General features: G+C 37.4%; 1 protein-coding gene across 6 annotated transcripts in view; it reads right to left on the reverse strand.

The window, feature by feature from the left end:
- palm2akap2 (PALM2 and AKAP2 fusion) overlaps window positions 1–16379 on the reverse strand; it is an 83417-nt gene that overhangs the window by 22690 nt on the left and 44348 nt on the right. Inside the window, exon 1 of one of the 6 annotated variants that reach the window (XM_017489630.3) lies at window positions 1732–2240. The exons of the other annotated variants lie outside the window; for them this stretch is intronic. Coding sequence (XP_017345119.1) covers window positions 1732–1791 — 60 coding nt within the window. The 5' untranslated portion in view covers window positions 1792–2240. Of the gene's footprint in view, window positions 1–1731; window positions 2241–16379 lie in introns of those variants that run through there. 6 annotated transcript variants of the gene reach the window in all.

Raw genomic sequence — 16379 nt, forward strand, 5'->3', positions numbered from 1 at the left:
GTTAAATCCTACTTTATTACTATTCTGTAATTAAAATGTGACTCCTGCGATAATGATATGATTTTATGGGAATGTTACAGTAATAATATAATATTATCTGATATGGTGGAGGATTAGTGGAAGGCTAAGAGATGAATGTTGGTTGGTTCTATGTCCTGCTTGTGATTTATGAAAGTTCACTGATCTAACCAGGATTGTCTTCAGACATACAGTAGCCTGCTTTGCAGGCCCAGGGGGAGTTGTGAAATGGAGCACTAGCAACTGCTCTAAATTTGGTGATCAGATAGCAGACTGCCATACTGTGTAAGGAATTCTGCTTTTCAGAAAAACCTACAAGTTCCCTGAAAGCTACAGATTGAATTTTCAGCTTTATTACATTGTTAAATATGATTGAAATTGAAGATACCAGTGCTACCTGAGTTTCAGAGATATCATTATGCACTGTGTTCATACGGCCAGATCGAGTTGAACATGTAATCGTTTTTTTATCATGATAAAAACTTTCTGACTGGTCAGAAGGTTTTGATTAATTTTCTAACAGCACAGCTTTGACAAAGGCAGGGAATGACTCTTTTTAGTTGTTTAGTGTAGGTGTCAACTTGTTACATGGACATTCCACAACATAAAATGCGACTATAAATGGATAAAAAGTATGACGTGTTGTTCTTTAATAAATATAATTTGTAATTGGTGGCAAATTGCTGTGGTGTAAGAGAAATAAAACACTTCAGGATGTGCTGTCTCACATTTTGGGTTGGTAATGTCACCACTCCACTTCGTTATTGATTATTTTCCAGTAACAGCACACAGTCTTGTTTAATTTCTTAAATAACCAACCAATTATTATACCAATTGATGATCCTAGCTACAATTCCCTAATTGGTTAACTGAATATAATATTATAGATATTATTAACTGGTGCGTTAAATAATAATGTCCATATTATTATGTGTTAACTGTCTACTTTTGTTTACTAACATATCTGTTTATTTATTGTGTTTTTTTTGTTCATAGTCTAATTTTGTTTGTATTTGGCAACTGAAAGTTTCTACTACATTGTGACTAAATATTTCTACATTTATAGGAATATAGATTTAGCATTTTAATAAGTTTGATTTCCATATTGAACAAGATAAGTGTGACTACTATTTAAGCAATTACATACAGTAAAGTACAGACTATAGTAACTCAGAGGTGTGCACCATTGTTTTATTCCATTATGTAAAACATTTTAGGCCATATTAAAATGACCATAGCTTTAAGGAGTCATCTTAATGAGAACCATCCTTCTCTGTTATCACATATCTTTAAAGAAATATTATGGGATCTCTATGAAGCTGACACCACATGACAGTTCTGCCAAAGTTCAGACAGGTTTACAAGTTTTAACAAGACAGGCTATCACATCTGTCTCCCAGTGAAAAAGTAGCTGACGAGAAACAAGTGGAGAGTTTGTGTCCAGATTTTTCATCTTTTATTCTGCGGCTTTTTGCTTTTAATGTATATGTTTAAAACAGCATGTTTCTTTTTGTTGTTTTGTTTTGTTGTTTTTTAACTTTTTCATTAGACTGTGCCATTAAGGACATGGAATTACTTTGGTGGCTAATGATTTTTATATATTTTAATTCTCTCATTATTGCAAAGTAAATACATTTATAGGACAGACTGGTCAAAGCTATTTAGCATAGAGTTAATAATAATTAATATTGACAGCAAAATAAAATTTCTTACCATAAGACTTTTATCCATTGCACGACAAAGCACTTGCCAAGGTGCTGTATACTTCAGCATGCTCTTTTATTTCTTGAGGCTTTTGTACTAAACACCAATTGCTTCCCCAGTATTTTCATTAAATGCACGTTCCTCCTTTAATTAAAGCTCACCATTTATCTGTCCTCCTTACAGGACAGAAAAACAAAAGCAGGCGCACTGGGAGTATGTTCTACCGTACTGCAGACGTCAGCAATGGACATTTGTGCAAAGTCATCTGGGAGGGCTTTTGAGCTGAAAAAGAGCTTAACATCAAAAGTAATTATATGGTTCTCTTGCTTGTTCTCTTAAAGCAAAGGATCAGAGAAGGATACCATTTGCCTGATTTGAGTTGAGATCAAAAGCAAAGTTACATGGTTATGCCTTTAATGGCAAAGTTTTGTGAAACCGTGTCTGGACTGGACGTTGACTTGCAGAATTTATGTAAAGATTTTCTTTGGTATGCAACTTTTTTAGTCCTTTTGGAATTGTCAAAATTAATTGAAACCTGTGTCACGGATAGCACTCGTATGATTCTGAAAACAAATTTGGTTGCTGATTCTAAACTGTAATGTGAGGCAGGATGGAAGTGTGTAAAAGCTATGTCATATTTATAAGGGGCAATTCATGAATTGTCCTCATTATCCGTAGTGTAAATCAAGGAAGAGAAGATAACAATGAATAATTCATAATCATATGACAAGACAGACATGGCTCTAAACATCAAAACACAGGGAACAAGACTCAAAGTATTTTAAATCAACAGAACATCTGAGTACAATTGGAAACAGATCAATGACAGGACAGGGGTGGAGACAGGACCAAAATAAATTGGCTGGGAAGGTCTTGACTGAGTAAAGTTTAAAAAAAAAAAAAAAAAGAAGAAGAAGCCAATCTGGAGACTATGGAAAACAACCTGGGCTATATACAAACACTAAATGACGCCACTGTTCCAGTGAGCATCAATAAATAGATTACATCCTTAAAATATGACATCCAAAACAAGTTAGAGAGTTGCTAAAGACTAATACCTTATTTATGAAGCAAGAATTTACAATATAGATTAAAAAAGTATTCACCCCACTGAAAAGTGTTACAATCTGGAACTGCAATGGACATAATTACGAATACACAGCACTGCTTATCATGAACCTTTGCAAAAATCAGTATAGTTACAATTTAAATAAAATTCTTATTGCATCGCATAAGTATTCAACTTGTTGCTGTAAAACCCCTAATTTAGTTCTAGTGTAACCATTTGCTATCAGAAGTAGAGCTAAACCTAAACATAAAGCTAAACTGGCACTCCAAGAACGCGAATGATTCACAATGAGTGTCAAAACCCAGACCTCAATCTAAGGCTAGTTGCAAATTTCACCAGCCAAAACATGACCACCTGAATGCTGTATATCTTAAAAATCTGTGTATTTGCAATTTTGCTCAAATCACTATTAACAAAGTTAATCAAGTGTGCCGAATTCATAAAAGAGAGAACAAGATACCTATCAGCAGGGTCTATTGCATGTTTGATCTAGTCGTTTAAGCCATTTGTCACTACATAGAGCCTAACTAATGTTTTGCAAGGTGAGAAAGACTACACAGGCTGCCAAAATCATACTTTACATAACTAGCTTTGAAATAAAGATGATTCTACAACATGCTCTTTTCTTTTCTCTCTGGATGAGTAGCCTGAGTAGCCCTGCTAGTTTACCCATCAAAGTGGCAAGTTTGTTTACATTTGGCAGGTGGGCGGGTGTTAATTTCCAAAAAAAAAAAAAGAAAAAAAGAATGGAATTCCTGTTCTTTGCCAACATACATTATAAATGTACAAAACACAGCTTTCATAGCACGCAAGGTCATTAAAAGCTCCACCTAGTCATGGACACTTCAGTAGTGCTGTGAGGAGGTCGGCCAGCGTGGCTTATCCTGTCTGTGTGCATGTGTGTGTGCTGCTGGCAACCTAAATGGATCTATTTGGCTGTCATAGATCAGAATGTTTGTCCTTGCTACACACAACCCAAATTCAGAGAGCCTGTAACTCTAACACACTTTTACTACTATTGAAAAAAAAATTCAAGCAAAATAATAATAATAATAATAATAATAATAATAATAATAATAATAAATATACATTTAATTGTTGGCGCCTTTCATAACACTCAAGGACACCTTACAGAAAGACCACAAACAAAGAACAGCATAGTTAAAATAGATACACAAAATACAAATAGATGAAACAATAATATAGAGGAATTTATTATAATGAATAAGATAATTTGAACAGATGTGTTTTAATCTGGGATTTGGACTGTGAAATTGAGTCCAGCTGACGAATATGCACTGGGAGAGAGTTCCAGCGTTTGGGTGCAGAGCAACTGAAAGCTCTGGCACCTATAGTGCTGAGTTTAAAAGATGTAACAGTGAGTAGAAAAGCTGAGGATGATCATAGAGAATGGGCAGGGGTATAAGGATGAAGAAGATCTAAAAGGTAGGAGGAAGCCAGATTATGAATGCCTTTAAATACGAGCAGTAGAATTTTATAGTGAACTCGTTGTTGGACCGAAGCCAGTGGAGCTGAATAAGGGAGGGTGTGATATGGTCAGTGGACTTTGTGAGAGTAGTAATTCTTACAGCTGAGTTTTGAATAATTTGGAGCTGGTGGAGGAGTTTATCAGATATGCCAAAAAGGATGGCATTACAGTAGTCAATATGGGATGTTAACAGAGCATGAATAAGAACTTGAGTGCTGTGATATGAGAGGGAAGGGCGGAATCTAGCAATATTGTGACGGTGGAAGAAGGCAGTACGTGAGATATTATTGATGTGAAGACCAAAAGATAGAAAACTATCAAATATGACACCAAGGCTGTTCATTTGAGAGGAAATGTTAACAGTGCTGTCGTCAATGGTAGCAGTGAAAGGGGGATTTTTTGAGTGTGGACTGAGAACCAATCAGAGGAACCTAATTTTTATTGCCATTGAGTTTTAAGAAATTATTAGCCATCCAATAATTTTTTATTGGGGGGGGGGTTACAGGGAGGTGTTTGTTTTAGTGGAGATATAAAGCTGAGTTTCATAAGTATAACAGTGAAAATGCACTCCATGATGACAGAGAATATGTCCAAGGGTTTAAAGGTAGATGATAAAGAGGAGTTGTCCCAGCACTGATCCCTGAGGGACACCCTGACTAACCAGCCGATTCTGACTGGACATTTGACCTGAACAAACTTTTTTCCGTCGTTGAGGTAGGATGAAAATCAGAGACGTACAGTGCTGCTAACCCCAATGTCAGCCAGGTGCTCCAATAATAGTGAATGGGAGTTCGAAGGTGGTATTGAGGTCAAGGACGATGAGGATGGTCAGAAGGCCAGAGTTAGCAGCACAAAGGAGGTCATTAGAGATTTTAATAAGGGCTGTTTCAGTGCTGTGAGTTGCCACTGTCCATTCAAGAATTTTCACACTAAAAAGAAGGTTAGAAATGGGCTGGTAATTATTAAAATCATGAGGACCTGCACCAGTTTTTTTCAGAATTGGTGTAGTGGAAGCATAGTTTTATGAGGAGGGAATAGTCGCAGTCGATAGAGTTAATTATAGATTAGATAATAGGAGAAATTGATAGAAGGCAGACTTTAACCAGCGTGGTAGGAAGGGGATCCAGTGAGCAAGTGGATGACTTAGACTTGGTAATGAGTTCCATGATATCCTCAACTGATGAAGGTTTGAAAGCCGAGAGAGTGATGGAGGACGGCAGTTCCAGTGTATTTTATAAGGGGGTATTATCTTATTATAACTAATTGCATCCAAACATTTTTGTAATAAAAGCACAGCATGGCATAACCAAAAACAGTGTGATGAAATATTTAGCATTTTCTGTCCAAACAGATAGACATATCCAGCTGTAGTATGCCATAGCTCAGGCAATGCTAAGTACTCTTTTCCTGGTGTAGAAAGAGCGGGTGTAAAATGCCAATGCCTCTTTAGAACACATTAATAGCAGGATGGAGGGAAGGAACAAGTTGATTTGTTTGTGCTTACAGCACAGCGTGAGAACTGAGGTCAGAGAGGAAGAACCCCAGTCCGTATCCAAGGCTGAATGCTCAACAAAACTAAAACAAAAGATATGAAAGACATAACCATGTGACATATGACACACTGTGCATTCAGTTGCATTTCATATTAGTTACAGCGATCTCAGTGACATACATATTATGAGTGGTGTTCCTAGCCCTATGAATCAACCGTAAGCCCTTCTAGACAATTTACATACTGTAAGTCTACCTACACATTACTCTCACAAAGATTGATTTCATCAAATTTGATGCTAGAGTGACAAATCATCTGATTCAAATTCATCTGATTTCTGTTGAGATTGCGTTATGACCCCTTCCGGAAAATCATACCTCTGGTAGGTCAGGATCACATGATGGTCAACGTCAGAGAAAATATACATTTCACTGTCATTACAGTATCCTAGCATTGTCATATGTCTTCATTGAAAATTTATAAATAATATGATTGAATTCACTTTAAATAACAAGCAGGGAAATTCTACATAACACTGTTGTGAACCAATATTCTCCTCTGTCACGATGTTTTATTTTAAGTCATAACACGATGCTTATTTCAACAATAATAATGTAACTTACACGTTTTGTCAAAGTGACATCAAACTTGACAATAAGAAAGCCTATGAACACCTCCCTATGTAAATTGGTAATATAATGTCTAGTCTTTTAGTGTGTTGTTTAGCTAATTAAAAAGCACTATACTACTGATATTTTCTGTTCCAGCATTATCTAGCGTTATCTACACTCACCGTCCACTTTTTAAACTATTATTGTTATTATTAGTATTATTATTGTTGTTATTATTATTATTATTATTATTATTATTATTAATAATAATAATAATAATAATAATAATAAGGTTGCAGTTTCAATTCCCGCCACAGCCCTGTTTGTGCAGAGTTTGCATGTTCTGCCCGTGCTGCGGGCGTTTCCTCTGCTTTCCTCCCCCAGTCCAAAGACATGCATGGTAGGCTTATTGGTGTGTCCAAAAGTGTCTGTAGTGTATGAATGGGTGTATGAACGTGTATACGATTGTGCCCTGCGATGGATTGGTACCCTGTCCTGGGTGAAACCGGCCTTGTGCCCCATGCTGCCTAGACAGCATGTAATAGACAGATAATGCGCTGAAAAAAGATGTGAATCGAAAAAGATTTTTAAGTTTTAAAGATTGAAATAGAGGAGATGTCACAGAGGCTCTGAGCTAGAGAGTTCCACAGTTTAGGTGCAACTACACTGAAGGATCTCCCACCAAAAGTGGATAGATGAAATCTAGGGACAATTTGGAATCAGAAGAATGAAGAGTGCATGCTGGTGTTTATGGATGCAGCATATCATATATATAGTGAGGTGGCAGATCATTGAGAGCGTTGTATATCAGGAGAAGAATTTTAAACTTAGTACGGCATGAGACAGGCCGCCAGTGAAGACTAAATATGATAAGAGTAATGTGTGCAGAACGCTTAGGGTTAGTGAGAACTCTAGCTGCAGATTTTTGGATGTACTGTAATCGAGCAATCGCTTTATCTGGTAGGCCAGTAAAGAGTGAGTTACAGTAGTTGAGACGTCATGATATGAAAGCATGAACTAGGGATTCTGCATCCTTCAAACTGAGAATGGAAAGCAGTTTTTGTGATGGTTCTAATGTGGGCTTCACATTAGATGGATTGAGAGTGATTCCCAGATTCTTAATGATTTTAGAGGGTTTGGTCAGATTTCCATCAATATTGACACGAATATTTCTTACAAGTGTTTGTGGCCCAGAAATCATAATCTCAGTTTTGTCAGCATTGAATTTGAGGAAATTACTGTTTAACCAAATTTTTACATCATTGATACAGGCAGTTAATGAGCTGGTGGCATGTGTTTCATCAAAACGTGCATATGTATAAATCTGGGTGTCATCATCATAGCAGTGATAACTGAGACCATGAGGATGGATGATCTGACCTAGTGGGAGAACGTAAATTATGAACAGTAGTGGACCTAGTACAGAACCCTGGGGGATACACTGAGTGAGAGGAGCAGTAGGGGATTTGTTTTTCTTAATTGAGATGAAATATTGTCTGTTAGTGAGGTAAGAAGAAAACCAGGATATAGCAGTGTCAGTAATACCAATATCTGAAAGTCAGGAAAGGAGTGTTTTGTGGCATACAGTATCAAAAGCAGAGCTCAGGTCAAGCAAGATCAGAATACTGAAAAAAAACAGAGTCAGCAGAGAGGAGGAGATCATTAATAACCTTCAAGAGAGCAGTTTCTGTGCTGTGGTATAGGCGAAAACCAGATTGGAAAGTGTCATAGAGATTATTAGCTGCAAGATGTGATTGTAACTGGGAGGCTGCAACTTTTTCCAGAAGTTTACATATGAAAGACAGGTTAGAAATAGGACCATAGTTGCAGAGAGAAGTTGGGACCTTTAAGGACTGGTGTAACAGCAGTAATTTTATGATCAGTTGGAACAATGGCAGATCCAAGAGATGTGTTTATCATATGTGAAATAGGTGCCGAAATGACTGACTCACAGTGTTCAAGAAGGGAGGTCGTGGCAGGGTCCAACAAACAAGATGATGAGTTAGAATGCAAAATTAAATCACTGACTGATGATGGGCAAGTGGGAATGAAGGTGGAGAAAAGGTGGACAGGGTGTTCAGACAGACATTCGTGCAGAGGATCTTCAGAAATGGAGAAATGAGTCACAAAGTTAATCAAAGCTGTGTGAGTCCTGAGCCGGGGGATGGATTAGCTTGTTCACTGTAGCAAAGAGGGCTCTAGGTCTACAACTTGCTTGTTGTATAATAGAGGAAAAGTACATTGAACGTGCAATGTTGAGTGCTGCTATGTACTTCAGATGATGTTCTATAAGAGATAATGTATGAACATTGGGGCCAGTTTTTCTACAGGGTCGTACAAGACGATGACCCACTGTCTTCAGTGCCTGCAGTTCAGGAGTAAACCAAGGCTATGAGAGAGAAGAGGGCACCAGTTTTGACTTGATGTTTGATCTGACCATTAACTGAAACTCTTGACCTGTATCTGCATGATTTTATACACTGCACTGCTGTCAGCTGATTAGATAATTGCATGACTGTGCAGGTGTACAGGTGTTCCTATTAAAATGGACAGCGGGTGTATATTATAGTATTATTATTATTAATAATGATGTTTATCATAGTATTTATTTAATTCAACTGCAGAACCCAGGTGAGTGTCTGGTAATGCTTGTCTGCTTGCCTGTTGGCTGAGTTGAATCTCCTTTGCCAAGCACATACTGCTGAGCACGCAATCTCAAAGCAAAGTGCGCACACACACACTCACACATATATATATATATATATATATATATATATATATATATATATATAGATAGATATATGTAGAGAGAGAGAGAGAGAATACATAAGTAGTGATTGAAGATTATCTATACACAAACACACACACACGCACACACACACATATATATATATATATATGTGTGTGTGTGTGTGTGTGTGTGTGTGTGTGTATCTGTAGAGAGAGAGAGAGAGAGAGAGAGAGAGAGAGAGAGAGAGAGAGACAGACAGAGAGAGAGAGAGAATCAGTAAGTAGTGATTAAAAAATAGAGATGAAAACATAATAGTTAATTTCCATAAATGAACAGGGGTTATAAAATTTCCACTATTCCCAGATAATCCCCATCGGTTCCGTTTGGCTGAATGAACATGAAAAAGCATTAGTACATTAGTTAGAAATTCATAGACACAGTCATTGAGAATAATAAAGAAAATGCTTTTCTGCATGGAATAATTGTGTTGGCTTGGTTAACATGGTACATGAAGAGAAAAATAAGAAAAACCTCAGTTATAAAATTCCAAAAGAAATGAGAAGAGAGAACAACAGTGCCACATTTTTTCATCCTGCTAAGCAGATGAGCTAAAAGCAGACTCTCAAAGTCCCATTGGGTTTCAGAAGCACAGCTGCAAATGCCAGCTTTGTTAATTTCTCTTTCAAGTGCAGATTAAACTTTGTTTTTGTATGTCCATCCTCTCAGATCAGATTATGTAATTAATTCTGGCCTTTTCTGTGTCTATTTAATGTGCATATGCCATTTATTCCAGCGTGTGCTACCGAGAACAGTGATAATGGATGATTTTATCGTTAATGATATCTAATGTTATTACTTTGTGAATATCTGTGTCAAGCACACATAATATAACTGTTATTTTTAGCAATGCCACAAAAGCCTGGTAAGAATTACATGAAAAACCTACATTAACTGCATTTCTATTTAAATGTTTGTAATGTGCTTAGTGGTTCTAGTGCTAATTTGTTCGTTGGTTCTTTATCCTCTGTTATTCCTCTGAGTTACAATGGCATTGACAGTTAGCAGTCAGGTTTCACTCTTAGCCCTTAAAAATACACAAAAACATTCAATGTCATGTTAATGATAAATCCAACATAGAAGTAGTGGAGACAGCAAATGCTGGACTCAAAATTCCAAACTGCAATGCAGGTATACAATGGTGTCGCATTGAGTTATGGCAGAGACTCAGCTTGGCTAGTTAGTGACCTATGAGATGACAAGCAAAGTGTTGACAGTGGTAGTAACATGATATTTGAAGCTTTGGAAACCTTTTGAGTGTTTGAGACAGTGTACATATGAGGAGGTGGAAGCAGGACGTACTAAAATACTAAAGGGCTGCTTCATCTGTCTCTTTAGTGGTTTGTGAACTAGAGATTTGGAAAATGTAAATATCCATTGTTTCTATTGTGATTCTCTCTCTCTCTCTCTCTCTCTCTCTATATATATATATATATATATATATATATATATATATATACACATATATATATACATACATATACATCAGGTGGACTGTGATCTTAGTAATATTCATGGAGCAACTTTTTGGATATTTGAGTATGATATTCACTGAGATCAGACTGCGACTGGCAATGTTTTCCTTTATGAACATACAATCAAACAATGCCTGGGAGACAGGAAAAGCAAGATGCAATTCTAAAAATCTGATTTGGCCTGTAGCTGTAATGTCTGAGTACTCTCATGTGATGAACAATGATCTGAAAAGGCTTTGATGAGTTGTGAGGAAAAGCTCAAACTATACTCCTAATTAAAAAAAAAAAATCCCTTTTCTTGCAGTGGTCTTCATTGTTGGAGCTTGATGTGTAATTCTATACTGACCATTACAGCTAGACCAGTGTGCTTAAATTTGAGTACCTCTCTCAGCCCAGGCAGACACAGACATGATGAAGACATCAATGAAATGAATGATGGCCTCTTTTTACTGCTCAATCAGGATTTATGACTGTGCTGTGATCTAGCATTGACTAATGGTTGGAACCATGTGGTCTCCTCATAGCTGTTGTAAACACAGCAATGTTTATATGAGTTGATGCAAGCTATGCTTGAAACTGCAGCATGCAAAAACAGACATATTCCAAAAGAAACATTGGAAGTCTTCAAGTGTCGTCCTTCTGTACAGTAAAAGTATGTCAATATGGCTGAACCTGTGGTATAACCCTAAAGAAATTGTATTTCTTATTCAAGTTCATCAAGCAGCATCAGTTCATCAGTTCTTTTTCATTCGTGCATTCCAAATCTCATCACCTGCTGCACTACACACATTGGCAGTGGCAATCTGGTTGACGGTAGAACAGTTTTTCTAGATGGATTAATTACTATAAACAGATGACAGATGATCTTTTCTGAATCAGGAACATGCAGGTATGGGGACATTGACAAAACCGAATGAAACAGTGTAGCACAAAGTCATCATATAACTCTCCTGTTAGCTCAATACATAGATTACATAACGGTGAAACAGTCTCAAATATTTTTTGCTGTGATGCATACAGAGAACACCACATCTCTGACTAAAACGTTTGCAAATGAACATTTTGTTGAGACTACACACAACATCAAAACATTAAAAAATTTTAACAGGACAGGATAAGGACTATGATGGTTGTTTCCCTGAGTCTTTATTAACTACCTAACTATTTTTACATTACGTTATCACATTACATTATCTACCACTTTATAGCCTAGTCAGTTAGGTTTCTACACAGCCAAAACATGGGTTTGGAAGCACATTAGAGCTTTCTTTTTCCTGGTGGTCTAGCTAATGATGGAATCATCTGTCCATCCCTGTACAAGATACTAAATATCCTAGATTTATGCAGAAATTCATACACTGACCTTATGGAGAGTTGCACTCTACCATTCTCAGCTCCAACTGAACAACTGGACTTAAACTGGCCTGACTCTGTGGTTGGTAGTTCTTGCTGTAACATAGAGAACTGAAACGTTGCCTCTGATCAGTGTTTATAGTCACTATCCCAGTTGGCCACAGCATAGTAGCTTTTCTACTTTTTTTCATTAAGCATACTGGTTTTGTGTTGGATATCGTGCCATGACACAGGACCAGAAAAGTAATGTTGTGGTTATCTTTGATCACATGTAGGGAAGCATAATGCAGTTTTGATGCAAATTTCCTAATTACTTTTCTGATTCATGCCAGAGAAGACTTTCCAGTTGGGTTGGTGTTATTGATGAACGACCACTGCACTAAGAGTGATGCTTTGCTGCTAACATAAATATTACATGCATTCACACAATTCACAACTGAAATATCTTATCAAGACCTTTTTAATAGCTGTTTGTAAATTCAGACCCATTAGTTGGATTGTACTGAATAGTATTAAAAGCATCACATGTTGTTACTAGAAGACTAAGGCATTCTGGATGTGCATTCAGTGTGTATATTTATAGAGCAATAATTAGCACTGATTTCTAGTTAGCCTTTGTCATAGGCTTTTATCAAAGGTATCAAAGGTTTGAACCAATTTACATCCAATAAACCTTTGTTTAAAGCACCCACTTCACAGTAAGGCTAATTTGGTTGGGAATAATCCTACTGTGAATGTTTAGTGCCAGGGAAAGCTGTTGAGCAACTTGATCTAGACCCTAAAAAGGCAATAAGAACAAATTTGTACTTATAGTGATGAAGATGACATAACACACACCATCCACCTGCTGCCAATGCACTTGAAAACATATGCTAATAACTTAATTTAATGAATTAAATGATGGTATTGCTTATTTTGATTTTAAATTCTCGTCCAGTCAGAATTGATCAAATAAGCTGAGGGCAATGAACTGGAAAATCTTGGCTGAAAAAAATAACAGGAAAGAAAAGAGAGAACTGACAAGTGTACATGCTTGTTTGAAAATTAGGGTGTTCTTACATGTGAGGCTTGGCTCAGCATCAAGCTTTCCATGGTCTGAGCAGTGGGGCATAATCCTTAAAGCATGACTCACGCCATTGCATTAATTTGTAATTTCTGACAATGATCCAACATTTTGCTATCATCACCTTCATTTCAGAGCACTGCACAACCCAATTTGGAGCCCTTTTTGTCCCCAGGGAATCTTTCAACAGGAGGCCATACACAGCAGATCCCTCTAACGAGCACAGGATGGAAGGACAGCTGAGCCGTGTGTGTGTGTGTGTGTGTGTGTGTGTGTGTGTGTGTGTGTGTGTGTGTGTGTGTGTGTGTGTGTGTGTGTATGGAAAACAAGGGAAAGGTTCTGGTGTACCATCTTAAATTCTATTTGCAACCACTGATTATTCTTCTTTATTTAGCTAGAATGAGTACACTCCCTGCCTTCATTATCCTTTGATGGGTGAAAGTACCAGGCATACATGCACTAAATTTTACTGGGATCTTCAGATACCTTTTTAGGAGTCTCTCTCTCTCTCTCTCTCTCTCTCTCTCTCTCTCTCTCTCTCTCTCTCTCTTTTCAATAAAATCTTATATGCAATGGAGAGTCTCATGAAACAAGATTGAAGTAACCTCAGCTGTTTAAACTGCTACAGTATAACCACACCTAGAACATTCTGGCATTCTTACCATTCTTGGTCATCCTGGAATTTGATAGTGAATGGGCTTGGCACCTTATTATCTCTATAGCATTAGCTAATCCGAACCAGATTTAAGAGTACCTTGTTGTCATTTACCAAATGTTTTCCTTGAGAATCTATTTTAGTGGCAGGAAAAAAGTTCTTCAATGGACATGTTCTATACCTGATTTGTTTTTGACTGTAAGGTTTGTGTTTAAAGGTGGTGGTTCAGACACTATTGAAAACCCCAGTCTTGGATGTTTCAAGAAGAATCTGGCATCCACACAGGCGTGAGCTACATTTTAATGAACTGAATGACGATTCCAGAAGGTGCGTAAGCCAACTCTGAATATGAGTAACTTTCCCCCATGTATTAACTTAATTCTAATTATGTAATTTACCAAAATATGAGGAAAGTACATATTATATTTTATTTATTGACATTACATATTTTGTAGTAGACCTTACTCAATGTGAAATCACTATCTGGTGGCACTGTACCAGCGTAAACAGGTTCTGTGCTCAAGAGCCACAGTGTGCTAAGCAAGGCCAGTGAAGGGAAAGTTAATAAACAGTGGTTTACAGCAGGTGGGCCAACAAACATGTCTTCACAACCAGAGCCATCTGCTTTTAACTCCAACTGTTTACTCAAAGCCTACCAGAGGGGACAACTGTCTCCTTCCTCTGTATGCTTTAATAGAACGCCTTTAAAACCTGTCAGATAAAGTAAAGATGACAAAACCCCCCCAGGATGTATTCTACTGTCAATTTTCTGTCTACACAGAACTGATGCTTCTACTTTAATGGAAATGAAGTGCAGACACAGCAGGCGCAATAATGTGAATGCAGGATTCAGAATGCATGTATTTGTCAATCCAAGAAGATATTTGGAGCCATTTGGCTCTTATTAGTAAGCAGAAATGATTACTGATGCCCTAAGAGCCAAAATTCCCATCCCCACAGGAAAGCTGTAGCAAATTATCCACGAAATGCTCAGAAACTCCCACATTTGAAGAAAAAGGTGGGGCTCATAAGAGATTTAAAAAATGCTGCTATGTGTTTTACCTGAGAATGTAAAACACATGGTCTCATTTTCCAAATGTTAATCATCTGAATGATTTTCTCATGTGTATGTGATACTGCATCCAATATGTAACCCATGGGCATATTAAACTTGAGTGCTCACAATGAAATAGACAAGGAAATATTTCGATGATTATATCTGTTTCTCCTGAGATTCCAATTCTAATTCCAAGCAAGTGTTGTACACAATAAATAATGTAAAATGATAGCGGTTTGGCAATATGTATTTAGAGGCGAGGCAGCTGAATGCCTGGCTGGCTGGGAGACACAGTGTTTTCACAATCATTAAGAGACAGGATGCTTCCCGAAAACAGAAGGGGGAAAAATTAAAACACAACAGAGACAACCTCTAGCAGCTTCCAAGACATGTGTGTTTTTCATCATGTTTAGCTGTGAAAGCTGATTTAAGGGTGGCAAAACACTCACATGACAGTTCAACAGTGTTTATAACAATATTCTGGAAAAATATCCACTTAAGAGTGAATGTGTGTGTGTGTGTGTGTGTGTGTGTGTGTGTGTGTGTGTGTGTGTGTGTGTGTGTGTGTGTTTCAAAGTGGTTAGGGGGACAGGCCAACCTCGAAAGATTGGCCAGTAAGGAGAAATATTTCTGCTTCTGCAATGTTATTAATTGTCTGAGCCTTAAGTAGACCACAAAAGCAAATGTAGCCTGCAGGTTCCACTGTCCCTGTTTCTAAACAGAGCACATATGATACCCCTCAGCTCACATCTACCCATCACTCCTCCCATTACAGAGAAGGAAAACAAGCAGGGAGCTAACATCCTTCCTACTTCCCAGTACGATGTGACAGAGTGGAATCCTTGTTCAGCTGCCTAACATAAAAACGTGACACTTTTTATCATTTACATTCAACAGCTCAAAAAGGAATTTGTATTAAACCGCATTGAGAGTCCTCTGGTTTCTAGCCTCAATATGTGCTTAGGTATGTGCATGTGGGCTTTCCTCTTTGATTTAGACCACAGTGTTATATATACAGCTCAAATGTAAAGATTCTTATATGGACGATTATTGCTATGTAAAAATAAGTATTTTCTCCAATGATCAGAGTGGAAAATTTAATCACTGCATGTAATGTTTGGTTTACACAGTAATGTTACATTTTTTAGTGCTCATAATTCTGGAGAAAAAAAATAACTGCAGACAGTAACAGCAAGAGGTGACAGCTGGTGAGTTGGATCCAATGCTGGCAGTGGTTTAAAATTCCTGTGAGCAGCAGCTTCCTGTTTTCTACTCTTCTTCTTCTGCTTTTTTTTTTTTTTTTTGCTTTCCTAATGAAAAGGTTTCAGCAGAGTCTGCTTTCACTTCATCAAGGACACTGGGATTTTCCATGTAGTGTCATGCCACTTTGCCTATCAATAAGCTTCAACAGGGTGTGGTGGACCGAGCACATAACTTCTAGGGGGAATTACAGGCGTGATAAGGGCCAGGATAAGGGAAACATGATCATTAGGTCTTTTAGTGAAAGTGACATTCAGACATTTTATTCATAATGGTTTATATCAATGGCTGTATAGAACGTATCACCAAACCAGCTGGTATTTGCTTTTAAATGCTTTATTTCAG

Source organism: Ictalurus punctatus, chromosome 16, assembly GCF_001660625.3.
Source record: "Ictalurus punctatus breed USDA103 chromosome 16, Coco_2.0, whole genome shotgun sequence".
NCBI classification, from domain to species: Eukaryota; Metazoa; Chordata; class Actinopteri; order Siluriformes; family Ictaluridae; genus Ictalurus; species Ictalurus punctatus.